This window comes from Oryza brachyantha, chromosome 2 (assembly GCF_000231095.2).
Source record: "Oryza brachyantha chromosome 2, ObraRS2, whole genome shotgun sequence".
NCBI classification, from domain to species: Eukaryota; Viridiplantae; Streptophyta; class Magnoliopsida; order Poales; family Poaceae; genus Oryza; species Oryza brachyantha.
Genome location: NC_023164.2, coordinates 3,208,885 through 3,228,621, shown reverse-complemented (window position 1 = coordinate 3,228,621; position 19,737 = coordinate 3,208,885). Strand labels below are relative to the sequence as shown.

Here is a 19,737-nt window from a genome sequence, read left to right as displayed (position 1 = left end):
ACCCGGAAACTCTTGTTTTTTATTAGACAATTCCCACAAATTAATGGCACACAAGATGTTGATTGGTTAAAACAATATATAGCCCATGTGAGCTGTTTAAAATAATAGTCATGTGGTCATTTGATTAAGTTAGAACGACTTTAATATATTATATTACACCCCAATCGTTTGGTCTACAGCTGATACGTAACGTATGCTGTGCACACGATGTTTCCGTGCACAACTGTATACGTAAAGTTTCATATTATAAGATTTTTTAGTCTTGTCTAAATCTATTTATTGATTAATATATATAATTTATATATATATATATATATATATGTCTAGATTTACGAAACGGAGTACTAAACTTAAAAAGGATATTGAAAATTTTAGAAAATTCTGTAGATATACAATTAATGGTATTATACCTATGTATAATGTATGATCTAGATATTTATTATTTTTTTAGCCGTAACAAAAACGTGCAAATTTGTTAAAATTTTGTATTGTTGTTGCTCCGTATATATAATGAATTTGAAGACAAAATAATGCGTGGGTGTAATACTATTTGGAAGTAGATATGCAGTTTTTTTCTAATTTTTTTTTTTGCGAGATTTGCTAATTGATATGTGCTGTGTGCGGAACTTGCGTGCATGGAAATATGGAATACGTTCCCAGGCTGATAAATAACAACATAAAATAATTTTATAAATAATATTTTGGTGATTTAGAATAAAATACTGGAAAAATAACTAAGACGAAAACATTCAAATTTAATTTTAAAAATTAAAACTTGAATTTTGAGCACGGCTTATATAGCTATGCATGTACGCATCATCGTCGTGGAACTCTAATAAGCCACAAACATCGAAAGGTAGTATATGTAAAGGATACTGGTAGCTACACATGACACGTAGACGCCATCTTTCTCGAGTACTCCCTCCGTTCCTAGATGTTTGACGTTATTATCTTTTTTATATAAGTTTGATCATTCGTCTTATTTAATTTTTTTTAATAGATAAAGCTATATATATGCATAAAAGTATATTTAACGATAAATAAAATGATATAAAAATAATTAGTAATTATATAAATTTTTTGAATAAAATGAATAATCAAATGTGTATAAAAAATCAACGGCGTTAAATATTTAGGGACGGAGGCAGAGGCAGTAGCTGACAGACGAACGAAGGTACTTCAACGACTTCTGAGTTTGCACAATTTCAATTCATTAACTGCATTATAGTACCCTGTTCCAAAATAAATCAACATCACTGTGCGTACGATCCAATTATACTATTTGCGTACGACCGAAATACTATAACCATTGATTAGATAAATAAAGTCAATGACACTGTAGCCGTTGATCAATTAGATCGTACGTAAGTCAGATGGTTGGGTCATATGCATAGCAATTTTCAAAAAAATTATAGCCCTCTATTTAAATTTAAACTGGTAAACCGTATTTAGCTTAAAACACATATAGTAGTGATCTACTGATTTACCACCATTTTGCCTGCACATAGCCTCTAGTGAGGAACAAATGCATTGAAATTAATTTAATAAAAAATAATAAAGTGAAAATATATTCTATTTCTCTTTTGATTTTTATTGGTATTTATGGGATAGGTGAAAAGTAATTTTATTTTAGTACGAACAGAGTACTTATGACTTATTTTTAATGTTTGCCCATTTTCAACAAATTAATTAATTGTATTCTAGTACCGATCTACTGACAGCTGCGTGCTTGATGTCTCCTCAATATACCCCCACAATATAATATCTTCATCTCAAAGAATACGTAATAAGTTTTAGAAGCAGATATAGGCACTAAGAAAATTATTTAAATTAAATAGAAAGATATCGTGATGGGTAAGAAGGGGCAGTAGTGGTAAACTTTAGCACTAAAAACTTATTACAATTGGTTAAAAAAACATAGATATAAAAACTATTAGATTTCTAATTACTTTTTAAATAATAGAAGTCAGTTATATTTTGGATCAAGCGAGGTGTACACAGCGAAGTGTGGTTACGAATTATGAGCGCTGTCGTCTGTTTGGTACAAATCCCGGGAGCATATTCAACATAACAGTACGACGGTGGATGCATCATTATTTTAAAAATTAAAGTATTTGTTTCTTCTTTCTTTAAAGTTGGCCTATTTGAGAAAGCTTTTCTCAGTGGTAGTTTTTTTCAAAAACTATTTTTGTCAGAAGCTATCTCAAACGGTCCAAAAAAATGAACTAAGAAGCCAGAAGACGAAGAAGATGGATTTCAGAGTTTTCTAGATTCTCAGGAGATGCTACAATTATTTCTTAGAATCTAAAAGCTCACCCCACACATACCTCTCTCTATTTAAAAAAATATGATAGTATTATGCATTTCGGCCTTTATTACAATTATATCGCTTATTTTTAGGGATAACTGTTGCAACATTTTTTTCTTAGTCAGCGAGTTTTCAGCATGGTCATCGTGGACCGATAAAGGGCTTAATAAAATGGGTTGATTTGATTTATATATCACCGCATGCTTATTTTTTGTAGCGTTACTTCTAGCTATCTTCATTATTTTGTTTTACTTTTTCACCGATCATCGTTACATCGACCGATCACTGCCTTCACTTCGCCATCGGCCGTCTGTTCATGATTTGGTCATATGCTGTGGCACTCGGTAATACTAGTACAAGAAAAATTCACCTTTGCTGGATACTGCTAGGTGTACATGTTGGGTGTATCAGGGAAATTCAACTATAGTAAAGGCACGATTATTAGTATTAACGACTTCATTCTATATTATAAGATTTTATAATCATCTTTATATTCACATGAATACTCATAAATCCAGACACATACATTGGATCAGTCAATATGTATACATATACATACTAATTGATTTATATGGATGAATCTAAGTACGACCAAAATGTCATATTATATGAAACAGTGAGGGTACGTTTTATTTCACGTGATCAAAAGTTCCTGTAATATATTTCTGATGTGTTACGTTTTTAGCGTCAACAGCTACCGAAGCTTCGAAATCAACATGGTCGCTGGCAATTGGGAGAACTTTGCACGTGGAGTGCCTGCAACAACAAAATGGCATTAGGACTGACCAAGGGCGTCCTTTCGTGTTCAGTCAAATGGAACGTTGAAGAGCTGAATGTTTTATGATAATTATTTGAAATTATAAATGAATGAATTAACTATTACATAGTTGAAGATAGATTTAAAACATTATCTAAAAGTCATATATTGGAAGTTTTTTTTAAAAAAAAGCTCATAAAATGTGTCGCTGAATAGGATTTCACACAAATGTGGCCATTTTGTCCGAATCGTACATCAGAAAAGAAAAACGTGGGTTTCATGGAGAGTCGTTTGCATTCCAGATGATTTTCATAATGCTCCTTCCTCACTCTGTTAATCATCTTAAATATGAATATATATAAGCTTTCACATGGTTGATTTCACAAAATTCACCTTTTACTTTTGCAGTTCCATACTTTACTGATATAGGGTTGGAGTTTTACCTTGGTATTGGAGGTCTTCTTGATGAATCCCTTTTCTTCCAGCGACTTAACTGCTTCATACAGGTATTGATGAACAGGTCTGAACTTCACGCCTAGGTCCTTCAGAGGCTGGTTTGTGAACTTGTAGCCCTTCTTTGGTGGATTTACCTCATCCCTGCACCTGCACAAGCAACATGTCATTAACAGATATCAATCAGTATCAAAACCGTTGTTTAGTGTACGAGGACTTGAAGATTTTACAGGCCATATTTGTTTTTCGGATGACTGATGTATAATCTGGCTTTTACTTCAACAGAAACTACAGCACTTACTGGTTATTACACCATATTGGTTGTTAAATCTTGGAAAACAGTCGCTGTTATTGCCTTGATGAAGTTCCAACGACAATCTATTTTGTGTTTCAAGCAAAGAAGAGCAATTGTTTTGCCTTCGAGAATTCAGATACCACTTTATTTTCAAACTAATGAATAACCTGGCATTCAGGTACCTCATAGCAACTCACTGGTGCAGCAGTGCTTCAGTTTGGATGTTCAGAACTTCAGAACAGTACTACCATACATTGCAGAGTCGACTTTTGGAGGAAAAAAAAATACTTGCAGACCTTAATCGTTCAATCCTTTTTCGATAAAGGCGGCAGGAGTTCTGTCAATTTCAAATTAAAGAGAAAGAAAAAAAGTCCTGTTACAACCACACTACCATGCCGACCGTAGCGTTCACTCTAGAATTCTAAAAAAAAATAGACCGACTACTACTCTCACGTCCAAGCTCTCTGCCTCTCTCGGTAGAGATCGATAGCCTTGTCAACCACATCCTGCACCGTTACGGAGATTAGTTGACTAGTGTCTTTTCTAACAAAGAAATTGCCAGCCATGAGAAGAATACAATTTTCAAACACTGTAATCTCTACTGCCTTTGGTACTCCATCACTGTCAGTCAGCCAGTGTGGTAGAACAGCAGGAGCTCATTTGGCTACTTGGCAAGCTGACATTCTTGCCGTGAATATGCAGCTAAAAAATTGATCATTTGCTATATGATGACAGCATCTAAATCCTGATTTTGGTGTGAAACAGATCGATTCAGAGTTTGCTCTGGTCAACAAGGGGAACACTGCAATGCTAATATGCTACACAAACATCTCTACATAAATCTGTTTACCGACTTTATCGTCTTAACCAATCGCAATCACGTCTCATTATAATCCTAATCTTTTTCAAAAAAGGCGTAACAATCATTTATTTTTTGAGACGGATGGAGTACCTCGTCGGAACTGGATACTCCGGGAAGAGGTCGGCGAGGATCCGGCAGAGCTCGCCGCGGTGCAGCGTCCGCTCGGCGCAGACGTACCGGCGGCCGCCCGCGTCCGGCGCCTCCAGCACCCGGACGTGCGCGTCGGCGACGTCCCCGACGTGGACGTAGGCGTGCGACGCGTTGACGTACGTGGTGGCCTCGCCGGTGAGGTACTTGAGTATGTGCGTGGTGCTGGTGTTCATCTCCGGCTGCAGCAGCTCGCCGAGCACCATCACCGGGATCACCGCCGCCAGGTCCAGCCCCCTCGCCGTCGCCGCCTCCCACGCCCTCTTCTCCGCGATCGTCTTCGCGTAGCAGTACCAATGCTGCCACTCGAATGTGCAATTTATTTTGCAGGTGAGAATTTGAGGTAAATCCTCTTCTCATCAGAGCCAAAAAAGAAGTTGGGCAAATTGGGTGGTTTAAAATCTATAGGAAATATCTCTAGATTATCCGCCGGAATGCCATTTAACCGTTCCATTAAAACAAATCTAATTTTCGTAATTGATGGGGATTATATAAGGACAAATGGGTCGCCCGGCCTGGTACAGCCTGGGCACGACCAAGCCATGGCTGAGATCAGTTGGGTCAGCATGGGCCGATCTACACATCGAACCTACCCACGGGCTGCATCAATGGCTCAAGTCTGGTCCAGTAAGACTTGGACTTGCCATGCTAGTCCGAAGGCATGATAGTCTATCATGATTTTTTATAAAATAAGTTTATTTTCTACTTTATCCCTTTGGGTCATGTCTTATATAGAATAAGACTATTTGATTTTCCTCTTTCTCTTTGATCGTACATTATACTTCTAGATTAAGTCTATTTTGAGTGTCTTAACTCTTTTTCTTCATCATTAGACCGTGTCGTGTCAAGCGGTCCAAACATAGCCTAACTGTTGAACCAGCCCGGTATGAGTCCAATACTAGTTGTGTCGTGACGTGTTTGAGCCAGTCCAAATGGCTTTGCCGTGGCTGGGCCATCGACCCTTGCACCTTATGACCGTCTATATTGGAGATAAAAAAAGAACAATATTTGTGAATAAATGAGGATAAGATTCCAACCTTGGTGTTCTTGCAGTAGTCGAGGTCGCTCCAGCACGACTCGTCGAGTAGGGCGTCGGGGTCGCGGTTGGGGTCCATGTACATGGTGCCGATGGTGGAGCAGTACACCACGCGCCGCACGCCGGCGTCGGCGGCGACCTCGACGACGTTGAGCGTCCCGGTGATCACCGGCTCGATGATCTCCTCCTGCCAAAAAGCATTAGTTGCATCGTGTCACCGTTCTTCTTCTTCTTCTCTCTCTCTCAGGGTCAGGGAAGATGAGATCCATTGATGGTTACGGGGATGTCGTGCATCGGCGAGGCGGTGTGGATGACGCCGTCGCAGCCGTCGAAGGCGGCGCGGAGGCTGGCCCGGTCGAGCAGGTCCACCCGCACCATCGTCAGCCGCTCCGCCGCGCCGTCGAGCTCCCGCAGGTGCGCGTTCTTCTTCGGGTCATCTGCGCACGCAACCGAACAACCTCGAGCTCGTCACGTACCTCGATGTATCCCCGCCGCCGCCGGCGAAGAATCCCGGCGACGGACGGCGGCGAGGCGAAGAATCAATCCAGCCGCGCAAAACAACCAAACCGTACGTACGTACCGGCGCGGCGGGAGGTGCCGCGGACGGCGTAGCCGCGGGCGAGGAGGAGCTTGACGATCCAGGACCCGATGAAGCCGCCGGCGCCGGTGACGCAGACGACGACGGCCATCGATCGCGAGCGTAGCACGTCCGCCGATTCTTGGAACAGGCTGGGCCTGGGCCGAGCAACGTGGTATTTATAAGTATGGAGATGGACGAGAGCCAGAGTGGTCAACTTGGCGAATTGAAATGATACAATCGTACAGGATTTCAACAGAAAATGCATACTCTAGTTCTATCATTCATATGCAACTTTACAGTGTCTATACTTTCTGTTGGGTGGGAGCAGAAACACTTATAAAAGTATTTCTCATCATGGACGTAAAGAGAGTAGCTACAACTAGTAGTAGGATCTAATTATCCTATATATATATATGTGTGTTGGGGGTTTTAGCGATCTAACAGATAAGACTGCAAAATAACCTATGACGAAAAACCCCAAAATTAATTTTAAATTTAACATTAGAAATTTAAATTTTAACTTATAAACATAAACAGAAGCGAAAAGATTGGGTGATGTGCGTGTCGATCACTTGGTATTAATTGTATTAACTAAGAGCAAATTTAATAGTATAGCTAACTGCCGACTACAAATTGCCTATATCCAACATAATAGCTAATTTATACCATAGTTATATACTACATGATTAATATTCGATATCATCTGTTATATACACATGTGTCTTGAAGTCTGTGTTGCAGCTGGATGTAAATCTGTAGCTCGCTACTATTCTCTCTCATCTCTTATCATATTAAAATATGTTTATAAGTGGCTTATAGTCTGCTATGTTACCTGCTCTAATTATGTGCATGTCATCTCCATAAATGTCAATAGCATTTTCAACCCTACGCTTATAAACGGTAAGTCATCAATTAATATAGCTACGTACTAGCCAGTTTTTCTTTATGTACACATATATGTTATAAATTGAATGTTATTTTTAAGATCTACTTAAACCGTCACATTTCCACTCGAAATATAAAACTAAGGAGTCCAATATTAAAAATACTTAAACATTGGGTGGTTATTTCAAATTACTAAAATAATTTAAACAAAATATGAAAGAAACTTAACACTAAAATAAAAATAGTTCTTTATTGTATTAGAAGTACTTTAGCAAATTATAGAAGTAACTCGACACATAAGTAAAAAAAGCAACTCTTTGATGTATTAAAAGTAGTTAATTTAAACCAAGTATAGAACTAATTTTATCTGAGAGAAAAAAAAGTAACTATGCTATATTACCATATTACAAGTAATTTAGACAGATTAGAGAAGTAACTTAACATAGAAATAAAACAATGTCTGTTGTATTAAAAGTATTTGGACAAATTATAGAAGTAACTTTACTTAAAAATAAAAATATTTTTCGTTGTCAGATGATTTCTTGATGCAGTTTTTTCTGGACGCCGAGGAAAGTTGTGAACAGGAGCGCTAGTTTTGGAAGGCCGCTAGGTATAACTAACGAGTGTAGGCGCACCCTATATAGTCAGCTACATCATTCGGTTTGCTATATATCCATGGGTGTCAATTTTGTGTTCTAACAAATTTTGTGAAACAAAGTAAAAATGCAGGTGCTCATAAATCCAAATCTTATCTTAAAGACCGGACTGGTCATATATTAGGATTAACGAAGTTATCACACAGCCCACTGGCAACAGATACGTCACCTACCGCACTGTCACTAGAATAATAATTAATCGTAAATACAAGATGCGTATAAAAAAAATCTAATTTTCACAACCTAATTCTTCCTTGCTACATATTGTAGTAGAATATAATTTCCACAACCTAAAATTGACTTTGTTAGATTTATACTCAAGAGCATTTTCTTATAACTATACTCTCGTACCAAAACATAAATAAGATTTTGTCTTAAGTAAATAAAATACATCTCTTATGTTTCCACATACGGATCGAGTACATGAATTTTATTGATCAAAGATGGAAGAAAAAAATGTCATAATCTGTCAGGTAGGAAAGGACTGGACGTTGAAACAAGGGCTATGTGCAGCGTCAAGATCTGCACATGGTGCTATAAATCAGTAGTACAGTACTAATCATGTATAGTTAATGTATTGAAATGAGTAAAATACACGGACGGTCTCTAAACTTGATGGCGAGTGTCACTTAGATCTATGAACTTGAAAACTGCATATCTAGATTTATAATCTTGGTTTAATAATTTATAGCGGGTCTAAATCTCATTTGACCTAGGTTGACTCCCGACGTGGCAATCCATGTACGCAAAACATTTATAATTTACCCACTCCATGATAAAAAATGCTGGAATAATTACAATTTAATCCTCGACGGTTGGGGGGATTTTTGGGGTTTCTAGATAGGTATTGTACCATCAAAGATTAAATTACAATTAGCATTCTTTATTGTGGAGGGAGTAAATTGCAAATGTTTTGCCTACGTGGATTGTCACTTTAGGAGTCAGCCTAGGTCAAATGAGGTTTAGACTCACTACAAATTATTAAACCAAGATTATAGATCTAGATATATAGTTTTTAAGTTTATGAACTTAAATGACACTCGCTCTCAGATTAAAGAACTGTCCATTTATTTTACTCTATTGAAATTATGCAAACACAAGAGTCGCAAGTACTATTGTAGTACACTGCTATACCTGTTTTCCTCTGTCATGTATAGAAACGGAAGGAGGAGATCGAGGCTGAAACAATCAAGTGCTGGATTTAACACCATACTCCCTTTTAAAACAAAGTCGACTATGCTATACTCCGTTTTATATACGACGTATTGCCACCGTTCTAAGATATAAGTTCTTCTATGTTTTAAGTTCGATAAAAAAAGATTATAATGCTTTTTAATAAATGAGAAATGAGCAGGCTTCGTTGACTTTTAAATCTACGTTCGACCCTCGGTCTTATTAAAAAATTAATATAATTATTAATTATTTTGTTATGATTTAATTTATTACTAAAGTAACTTTAAATATTATTTATAATTTTATATATTTGGAAAAAAATAGAATAAGATGAAATGTCAAACATAAATTAAAAATTAACGACGTCCATGTAAAAAATCAAAGAGAATATTTTATATAATCTGGTCAAACTCGAAGAGATTTGAGTTAAGATAAACCAAAAATGACTTACACTTATAGCATAAAATATATAAACATATGTTGTATGTAAATAAAAACCCAATATACTATATGAAAAAAAAGAAAAGTTCACGGCACTCACGAGGTCTTGTTCATGTCGTTTCTTCCTACATGTACTTTTAGTGGGTGGGTGCGTGGAGGGAGAGACAGCGGTTCAATAGCTTTATCATTTTGTTAATGTATATATTTATAAACTAAAATTTAAATATTTAATTTTAGATATAATGTTGATTTTATTTTTCATCATTTGCATTTAGATCGATAAGAAATAAATGTAAAAAAAACTTATTTATAAATTATTTTTATTTGTAAATACCGTTCTTTTTTTTTCGCTGCCACAGGGCAGCGCACTAGCAGTGCAGTAGGCCGTAGTGGAGGAGCGAGCAACTCCATCCCCTTGCAGCGAAGCCATTATCACAGATTCACAGTCAAAGCCGCCGGATCGAGAGCGAGAGGAGCGATGGGCGAGGAGCTGAGCCTGCCGGCGGTGCGCGACGCGCTGGTCCGGGAGGAGGACTCCATCGTCTTCGCGCTCATCGAGCGCGCCAGGCTCCCGCGCAACGCGCCGGCCTACGAGGACCCCGCCGCCGGCGGCCGGTCCCTCGCCGAGTTCTTCGTCCGGGAAGCCGAGGTTCTGCACGCCAAGGTAAGCCCCCTCCCTTGCGAGCCCCTTCTTCTTGATTTCTCGTTCATGATTCAGCGCCTCTCCAACTAGGTCCTTAATTTGTTTTCTTTTTCGATCAAAATCGATTCTTTGTGACCATGCCATAGTGTCAGTTAATTTGACCTACGCAAGTTCATCATGGGCTCCTAATCTAGTTTAGCTGCCTTTCTGTCAGTTACCTTAGTAATTAAACCCATGGTTGAGGAATCCACTGCGAAATTCAGTCAAATTTTCCTGGACAAGCTTGGATTTGATTTAGCACAGATTTTCTTGGCCCTGATGAATTGATAGACTGCATCCGTGCTGATACATGCGTTCTATTTGTCATGTAGCACTGAGGCTTATTTTGGCTTGATGAATTCAGTTCCTCCAAAGGACACAAAAAAGTTGATCAAGTTTATATTAACAGGAGGGTGGTTTTGTTACATGTGTATGCAAATCAAGTGTTTTACAATTGCTTTCTCACTCTCCACTGATCATTCGACAAGTTGAGTGGGTGTGGTCTGAACTGAAAAGTAATGATGACGGATTTATTTGACTGAAAGTTGTTTGTACCACAGCCATACCAATTAACAAACAGAAAACATAAATGATTTATTCCATGTTTCGGTTTTATACTTCAACAAATACTGTTGAAACATTTAACCTTGAATCAATCAATGTAAAATCAAGTATTGGTATAGCTGCTTTACTGTGTGATATTAGTATGTTACGGTTCCTGATCATCCTTCTGCAGAATCTAATTACATCTGTAAAATCTGATAGGCTGGACATTACCAAAAGCCAGAAGATGTTCCTTTCTTTCCACGAGATCTTCCTCCACCTATGTTTCCAACCAAAAGTTACCCAAAGGTGGTCTCTCAGCTTTAGTCTTACAATAATGTCCCTATTAATCTATTACTAATGATTGTGAGGTTATGATCTTTTTATTGCTTTGTTGTTAGGTTTTGCACCCTTTCGCATCATCAGTCAGTGTGAATGATGCAATATGGAAGATGTATTTCAATGAGTTGATTCCACTATTCACTGTGGATGGCGATGATGGTAACTATGCAGAAACAGCTGCATTAGATTTTGCATGTCTGAAGGTACATGTTTCTTGTTTATTATTTATTTTAGATGTTCCATCTAGTTGTTTTATTCTTTTTAAAAAATAATATCTATCTAGTAGCTAGTTGGATATGTTAATTCAATCTTTCAATATGCTAATTCAAATTTTGCACAAATGATTGCAAATGTCTGGTAAACTGTTCTCTGATCAGTGTATATGTATGAAATGTGTTGATCGTTTCTTTGTAGGCTATGTCAAGAAGAATTCATATTGGTAAATATGTTGCTGAAGTGAAGTTCAAAGATGCTCCTCAAGATTATAGTCCGCTAATCCGGGCAAAGGTTGATTTAATGAACATCTCATACCCTGCTTCACCAAATTTTCTTAAAACTTCCTGCAGTAACGGTTGATTCATCAAAACTGTGAATACTCCTTGGTCCCATTCTAGTTAGTTTAATTCTCATCTAGATTCTTCTTCTTTTAATGTGCATTAGATGTTAAGCTCCAGTGTGCATTACCACTTCTCGGTAGGAACTGCCTGTCAGCATTGGGCCTTTAAATCTTTAATTTATTGTGTCTTTCTGCTCAACAGGATACCAAGGCTCTGATGAATTTACTAACATTCAAGGCGGTTGAAGAGAAGGTCAAGAAGAGAGTGGAGAAGAAGGCCAGGATATTTGGTCAGAATATCACTTTGGAGGAGGACAGTGCTGGCAAGCAAGAAGGCAATGCAGGTGACAGTGAGTGCAAAATTGATCCTGAAGTGCTATCTAAGCTATATGATCATTGGGTAATGCCTCTGACGAAGGATGTTGAAGTCGAGTATCTTCTGCGCCGTCTTGACTGATTCGACAAATAGTTTCAGCTGCAAAAAAAGATTCACACAATGACATAACACATGAAAGAGTTTTGATTGAATGTGGCATGAGGAAAGCCGTCTAGAAGAGCTCACAAAGGCGACTTCTTGTAGAGTTTCTGGTCTCTTGGTTACAAGTAGGGGAATACACCGTGGTATTGTATCTTGGATCTTGCTTCATGTCCATTTTCGGTGGCGAGAGACAGAAGATGGGATGATCACTGCAGCCCGATACATATTGGATGATCCTGAGGGGACCTGCTGAAATCCCAGCAAACCTGTTGTACTCCTGTTTCTGTTCTCCCTATTTTTTGTGCTGCTACTTAGTAGCATTTCTGTTCAAGCTTGTTTCACTCTTAACATCAGCTAAGTTTTTCTTGAATAAATAATTCAGATTGTCCATCTGAGTTGTGTACAAAACAATTGAACTTGTTCTTGTTTGAAATGCACGTCCATCCTCCTACATGATGTGGACAGCAAATTGAAATGTTCAAAAAAAAAAAAAATTTCTAATATTAGGCCGTTTTTCTATTGGGCCCGGGCCTCCATTTCTGCCCCCTTCTTTCTCTCTTTCTTCTCCCACCAGTAATAGCCATGGATGGACCACGCTGCTTGGGAAGGCGCCGCCGCCGGAGGTGGAAAGCGGCGACTCCGTCGGCAGTGCCAGGGCGAAGATCCAGGTCCGCTTCCCTCTTCCTACCTGCTCCTCGTTTGCTCAAAGATTTGACTTTGGTCCAACGCGGTGACGATGACGATGGCCTTCTTGTCCGGTCGGTCTAACTGCTGCGGCGATATTTGATTTTCTTTTTTTCCTATCCCAAAAAAAATTAGGATGTACTGTTCGTTTGTTCATCTGTGCTGTCACATTGAGAGGACTAATCATTTGATTTGTTATGTTATGGCATGATGATTTATTGATGAAACAGGACAATCAACAATGAAGGCCTTCCTATAAATCTGCAAATAATGGTTTTTTTTTCCTGGAAAGGAGCTATAACATGAGTAAACATCATCTGATATTCTGATCACAACATTCAGAAAGAATGGACACTTAGAGGGTGGGACTGTAATCAAAGAGCGCATTGAGGAAATGTAGAGCATTCCTCCGATTCAGCAGAGGTGCCCTTCCATTCCCTGAACTGATCATTGTGTGCTCTGTTTGTAGCTCCTCCGGTTATATGTATCCATTCATATAAAATTAGCTGTTAGGGACAGCTTGCAGTTACCATATGTGATATGCTTCACTATGGTAATCTTTTACTGGTTCGAGTAAACAGATTTGCTCTTACAGCTAAAGAAAAGAATTCTATCGCTAGCTATTACATCGAAAAGCTGAAGAAAAGAATTCTGTCACTAGCTATTACATCTAAAAGTAGACAGATACACTGACATAAATAAGTGATTTTGAAAAGCTGTTGCAATACCTAATGGTGACTTAATGCTTATAAAATCTCCTTGATGTTGCTATTTAATTCAGTCAACTGTGTGCGTGGATCTAGATTCCTAGATTTGTTTAAGCTGAACCACTGACCTCTAAACTATATTTTTTCTCGAATTACTAGCAGCGCCTGATACAAGACTAAGCTATTCATATGTTAAGTGGAAAACATATAATTAGCTTACCCACTTTGGTGGAAGATGATAGCAGTGCATATGTTAAGTGGAATTTCTACTGAAGATAAACGGCATTGTGCAAACAAATCATCATTATAACATTTTGCTTTCAGTAACTCGGTACTTTTCTTGTTTTATACTTGGACCTCCTAGCACAATCTAATCATTCTAGTAAGATGATTGGCATCCATATTTATGTTATTAATATTTTTATTATTATGATAACATCATAATCGTCACCATTATCTGAGATAACAGTTGAAGCAAATACTATCCTGTTCCAACTTTAGTTTATGCTTGAAACATGTGTAGCCCTTGCTAGCTCCTTTCTTATGTAGAGCTGTTTCATTTACAGGCTCATTTATGCTGGAGAGCAGCTTACTTATGACTGATAAACATTACTGCGTTGAAGTTGGTGGAATGCGCCACCTTGTGCTTGCTCTGAGGGGTGGCCAGGAGAGACAATGATAGGATCTTATGACTATTGCCACTCGGTATTCATTGGGAGAGCAGTCTTGGCTTTTGCTGTTTTTCTCCTAACATTGTTTTGAACCAGAAGTCATGCCCTTGGCAGTTGGTTAGAGTGTCATGTTATCACTTCAGTAATATTAAAACATGCTATTTATATGAATTGGAAAAGAAGCACTTAAACCTTATCATGTTTTGTAAGTTCTAGAATCTGATTTTTCATTGCTGTTTGTGCCACCTTTTGTTTTCACTTGAACAATACTACAGTGAAGATATACTGCCTGTGTGTTTGCCTTAACCTGTGCTTCTATAGTTCTATGCTTCTTCATATACATAAGTTGGGTACAATTTCTGGTGAATACGAATGCTGAAATGCAAATGGAAACTACAAAGTTGATTAGAGGTTAGCTCATGTGGACTATGGCCCTGCCTCCTGATTGGGACTTATATTGTCATGAAATACCCTGTGATACGAAGACCAGCATCCATGTGCTGCTTGTTTACTGTTCCACTTGGTTTAAACATGTTGAATGCTGACTAGACTAGGTATGAGGCATTCCAAACATAGTTGACAGGCATCGCTTCTGACTATGTAGGTGGTTTCTGAAATAGTTTATTTATCTTTTTCTTAATGTTGACTGATATTGAACTATTTTCATTGCTCCACATTGTGCCATGACAGATGAAGCGGGATGTGAGGGGAGGGGAGTTGTTTTGGTGGTGTGTTTAGTACCAGTGGTATATTTTTTGCATTACTTGTGAATAGTCTTCTCTAGCAAATTATTGTCTCAGAAAATAATCTATATATCTGTTTGGGCATAATTAACAATGTCTTGGGACTAAAAATTACCATCCACTGTCTAATATTTCTTTGATGACTTGGTGCCACGTTGGCACCTTCTCATTTTCCTGATTCCTTCAAGCAAATCTACTATTTTTGCTAGCCATTTGTTTTCTTAATTTCAATACATTCCTCATGCACCTGCAAGGCCACTTAAAGGATATTGCTTTTACATCTTCCTTTTCTGTCAACTTTTGTAATAAGATCTTTTGTTCTTTGCTCAAGTGGATCACTAGCTGATTGGATGGATATTTCTTTTATCCCTGGCCAAAATGTAGCTTGTTAGAAATCTAGAATTAGGCGCATAGTTTCACACAAGCAGATTGGACTGATTATGCGTATTCCGTGTCCACACTGCGATCTTTATTAGGCTTAGGTATGATGTCAGGACCTACTCATAAGTTTATTCTCAGTCTGCATATGATAGCCAATAACCAATATGCTTTTGTCTCTTTAATTTGTAGCCTCCTATTTATGTTAGTTCTTTAGACCAAGAAATATCAAAGAATGTTCTTTGAATAGTTTGAATAAATTTTACATGACATCTGACATAAAGAATTGTGCTTTTTCTTGATACAAACAGAATATCTTTTATTCTGTTTTGATATCACCCGGAAATGATTTATATGTACCTCAATGTTGACTTTGAAATTTCTTGTCCTTTTGTTGCTACTAATACTCCCAAGTGAAAAAAATGTCATGCAGATCACCTTAGACCATTGCACTCTATCATATGGTGTTTTTCACAATTATCTTGCGTTTGTATTTATTTTGCTCTTTTCATACAGGTTAGTTCCTTTCCTCCAAACTATTTCTTGTTTTCCTTTGCAGAACTCTTTGAGGATGACGCCAGAGGAATCAATCTGTGAGTGGTGATGGCTTTGCTGCTTATCCAGGTTTTGGACAAACAACACAAGGATACAGAGTCATACATAGAATTATTTGTTCTCCTTTTGTTTGTATCTGGTTCTATTGTCCGAAGAAAATCCAAGTTATGATTGTTCAAGAGGGCCTATCCAGGGCCTACTGATTAGTATTTAAGTTCCTTTACATGCCATCTGGGGTTGGTACGATGTGATCCCAGAATGGATATTTTCTTCTTTGGACATAATTTACCTGGCCCCATCAAATTTCTGTGTGGAAGATTTTTTTAGAAAATTCTGGGATCTTCTGCAAAATAAAGATTTTGCTACAATATACACGTACCTTTGTTGTTTTCTGAAACTTTACTCATTCAGTCAATGACAGTTTTTCCCCCCCTTCAGCTCAGAGAATTCTTTTTTTTACCATTGACTGTGATCCATGTTAATCTTCAGATGTAAGTGCTCCCTGTGAATTTTCAGATTATCTGATCCATGACAGCAAGACAGGCCCCAAGTACAGCCTGTCTGAATCTGTGATTTGCACATGTGTTATTTTTCTCTTGTTGCAGAGTTACTATGGTCCATTTGTGCATCACCATGATGGAATCTTCAGGGTTCAGACTTAGGAGGCAATTAAGTGATAATTAAAGCTTACTACACTGTTGGGGTGTTTGTTAACTATATGAAAAGCTGCAAATTTGCAATGCATCTTTTTTTTTTTTGCATCCATTTGCAGCTTACACTTGTCATGTATGGTGATGTATTTACAACGTCGTCAGAATACCAAAACTGATGGAGATTCAGAATTCCCGAGGGTCCACGAACAGGACGTCGGGCGGCGGCGCCGCCGTCCAGTCGTCGTCGTCGTCGTCGTTGCCAGCATTGCCGTTGTCGGCGACGGAGGGGAGCTTCTTGACGCACCAGACGTCCTCGTTGCATGAGAAGCTTTGCCACTGCGGCACGGCGGCCGCGGCCGGGTCGTTCGGGCCGATGTCGGCGGCGACGACGGCGCACGCCGGGTTCTTGCGCGCGACGTTGTGGGCGTGGCGGCAGAGCGTGCGGAGGAGGGCCGGGCCGGAGGGACCGGACATGTGGACGCCGTAGAGGAGGTAGGCGCCGAAGGGCCTGAAGACGTCGGGGACGGAGGGGACGCGCAGCCACGGCGCGCGGCGGTCGAGCGCGCGCGCCGCGGCCAGGGACGCGCGGAGGAGCGGCGGCGCGCCGCCGACGCGGAAGCTGAGGGAGCGCGTGGCGTCGTACACGCTGAGCACGGCGAACGACGGAGGGTCGGCGCCGGGGCTGCGCTCGACGGCGAGGAACGTCCCGCGCGTGAGCTTGTGCCCGAGGAGCGCCGGGAGGTCGGCGGGGACGAACTCGGCGGCGGCGGCGGCGCCCGTCGGCGGGAGCAGCGCGGCGTAGGTCGCCGCGGCGATCGGCGGCGGGAGCTGCAGCACGCGGTGCGCGCGCGGGACGCGCGCGCGGTGCCGGTGCACGGGGTGCCCCAGGAACAGCGGCCGCCGGAACCGCGCGTACGCGAACCGGCCCTCGAACAGCGCGAGCGACGCCGCGTTCGACGCCGTCGTCGCCATGGTCGCGTACGCTGCGCCCCTCGCCGCGCACCACTCCTCCGCTCTCCGCACCAGCTCCGTCGCGATCCCGAGCCGCCTGCAACCACAATCGAACACCTGTCAGTCACCCCGCCAACTAGACATGGCACACGTGCCACAGCAACCTGCTTTGATCGATCGATCGATGCATGCATGGCCGGCCATGGCGGCGCCGTCGCTCACCTGTGAGACGGAGACACCCTGAGGCCAAGAAGACACGCCGCCTTGACATACTTCTTCGTCTTCCTCAAGCTGCCGCCGCCGCCTCTGCTCACCATCCTGACACACGCCTTGATCACACCTACGACCTGCTCGTCGTCTCCATACTCAGCCACCTAGATTAAGCAGCCAATGATACCACATTAAGCAATCTAATCACATCAAGAACATCACTGTTTCATTCATGGCATCATGCTCATGCATGCACAAGATTAACACATGCAGTGTCACAAGATTACCAGGATGACGTGGTCCGGCGCATGGCGAACCCGGGCAAACGGGTCGCCGATCTGCTCCACGTAGACCGGCATGCCACTCTTCTTCTTCTTCGTCTTCGTCTTCTTGACGTTTTCGTCGCCGGCGCCGGCGTTGTCGGCTTGGTCGTCGCCGGAGAGGCCGGCCTGGCACAGGTGCTCGAGCTCCTCCACCGCCGGCAAGTCCTTCTCCATGATGAACTCCCTCACTTTCACCATCTTTCCAGCCATCTTCTCCTCACCCATCTATCTATCAATCTATCTATCTCTGTCTCTCCTTTCCAAGAGTAATTAAGCAATAATACAACTAGATTAGCCTCTGGATTAGTGACTAATTAAGCTTCTAGCTTGGCTCCTGGCTCTTGCTGAGAAGTGCTTAATTCTGCTGCTGCTGCTGCTTCTTCTTCTCAGATGGAAGGAAGGAGCTGGGAATTTATACACATAGGTTGGCAGGCAGGTTTAGGGATGAGAATGGCCGCTCGTGTGTATGACATGTGGGCCCGTCGGAGGATGTGTGATTAATTTAATTAATCAGTTAATTAAATTAGGGTGATATGCAAAGGGTGCAGAAGAAAACAATAGTGGCCTTTTGTATAATAGCTTTGTGTGAGCTTGATTTGATCATTAGGAGGATTAATAAGTGTGCTTGAGTATGATGGCATGCAAAGCCATGGCATAAAATAATATATGTGTTGTGCTTATCTAATAGTGTAGGACCTAGCTAATGCTATCTCTGTTCAGTGCATCTATCCTAGCTTGCAAAATGTTAACCTAGCCAAGCTGGTGGATATTAATGGGGCCTAATTACATGTTTACAACTAGTTTAGTGACCCATGTCAGCTTGATTAGCCAGATGCATGGCAGAGGCATGCATGCATGCATGCATCCTGGAATTATGGATTATGTTTTGTCAAGTTCAAGACAGAATAGCAACTAATCTAGCTATATATCTACAATGACATATACCATGATATAGGAACACTACTCCTTAATTAAACAAGTGAGATTCTAAATGTGTAACTTTTGGTTTTCTATGTAGACTAGCTAAGATCACCTGCCTAGCTTAATTCGATCCTCTATATCAAATTGGAACATTTTTTAAGGGAGGAAAAAGTGGTATATAGACTAAGAATTAGATAGAACATAGGCCAAAACCTATCAATTCTAGGGCATCAATCCAACAAATATTCTGGACAAAGCATTTGTGTGGATATGTACTCAGGATATAATCTTAGGGCATCATATATGTCTCTCATACACAAGTGAGAGATATATACATACATGGAAGAACAGAAAAAAATAATTAATCAATCCAGAGGTAATTAATTAAAGGAAAACTTTTGCTGACTAGAGAATTTTAGATGTGATCCGATTTATCTTACATCTTTAATTAATTAGATCATGGCAACATAATGATTGTGTGCATGCATTCTCATTGATGCAGGGACAAGAAGTTGTACTTTCATTATCTTAATTTCTGTTTCCTCATAAAACCAATGTGCTATGGTTTCTTTTTCGTGAGGGATACACATATAGAGCAAATTAAATATCCAAATTAATTGATTTGACAATTGACACAATCAAACTTAATTCTTTTTTCTCTCTCCTAAATTCCATTTCAATTAGAGAAGAGGGAAGAAGAAGTCTCAATCGGTTGACCTGTCATATATATAGGAACTAATTGGGACA

At 40.0% G+C, this 19,737-nt stretch overlaps 2 protein-coding genes and 1 pseudogene across 2 annotated transcripts; 1 reads left to right on the top strand and 2 right to left on the bottom strand.

Moving 5' to 3' along the window:
* Window positions 1-2,747: 2,747 nt before the first annotated feature.
* LOC102703009 lies at window positions 2,748-6,573 on the bottom strand (annotated as a pseudogene).
* A 3,397-nt stretch (window positions 6,574-9,970) lies between these two features.
* On the top strand, window positions 9,971-12,677 carry LOC102714259 (chorismate mutase 2, cytosolic-like). The gene is made up of 5 exons (XM_040520935.1): window positions 9,971-10,257; window positions 11,041-11,127; window positions 11,220-11,363; window positions 11,575-11,667; window positions 11,919-12,677. The coding sequence occupies exons 1-5, from the start codon at window positions 10,072-10,074 to the stop codon at window positions 12,171-12,173; spliced, it is 765 nt and encodes a 254-aa protein (XP_040376869.1). The 5' UTR covers window positions 9,971-10,071; the 3' UTR covers window positions 12,174-12,677.
* Window positions 12,678-16,465: 3,788 nt separating this feature from the next.
* Window positions 16,466-18,360, bottom strand: LOC107303499 (probable N-acetyltransferase HLS1). Its single transcript, XM_040521424.1, has 3 exons — window positions 18,034-18,360; window positions 17,759-17,910; window positions 16,466-17,633 (listed from the first exon to the last, which is right to left on the bottom strand). Exons 1-3 carry the CDS (start codon window positions 18,292-18,294, stop codon window positions 16,769-16,771), a joined length of 1,278 nt encoding a protein of 425 aa, XP_040377358.1. The 5' UTR covers window positions 18,295-18,360; the 3' UTR covers window positions 16,466-16,768.
* Between the last annotated feature and the right edge of the window lie 1,377 nt (window positions 18,361-19,737).

Coding starts and splice junctions, on each gene's coding strand:
- LOC102714259 (XM_040520935.1), top strand. CDS start 10,072: ATGGGCGAGGAGCTGAGCCTGCCGGCGGTGCGCGACGCGCTGGTCCGG. Junction 11,364..11,574: donor TAGATTTTGCATGTCTGAAG/GTACATGTTTCT, acceptor GTTTCTTTGTAG/GCTATGTCAAGAAGAATTCA. Junction 11,668..11,918: donor GTCCGCTAATCCGGGCAAAG/GTTGATTTAATG, acceptor TCTGCTCAACAG/GATACCAAGGCTCTGATGAA.
- LOC107303499 (XM_040521424.1), bottom strand. CDS start 18,294: ATGGGTGAGGAGAAGATGGCTGGAAAGATGGTGAAAGTGAGGGAGTTC. Junction 17,911..18,033: donor CGCCGGACCACGTCATCCTG/GTAATCTTGTGA, acceptor TGCTTAATCTAG/GTGGCTGAGTATGGAGACGA. Junction 17,634..17,758: donor AGGGTGTCTCCGTCTCACAG/GTGAGCGACGGC, acceptor TTGTGGTTGCAG/GCGGCTCGGGATCGCGACGG.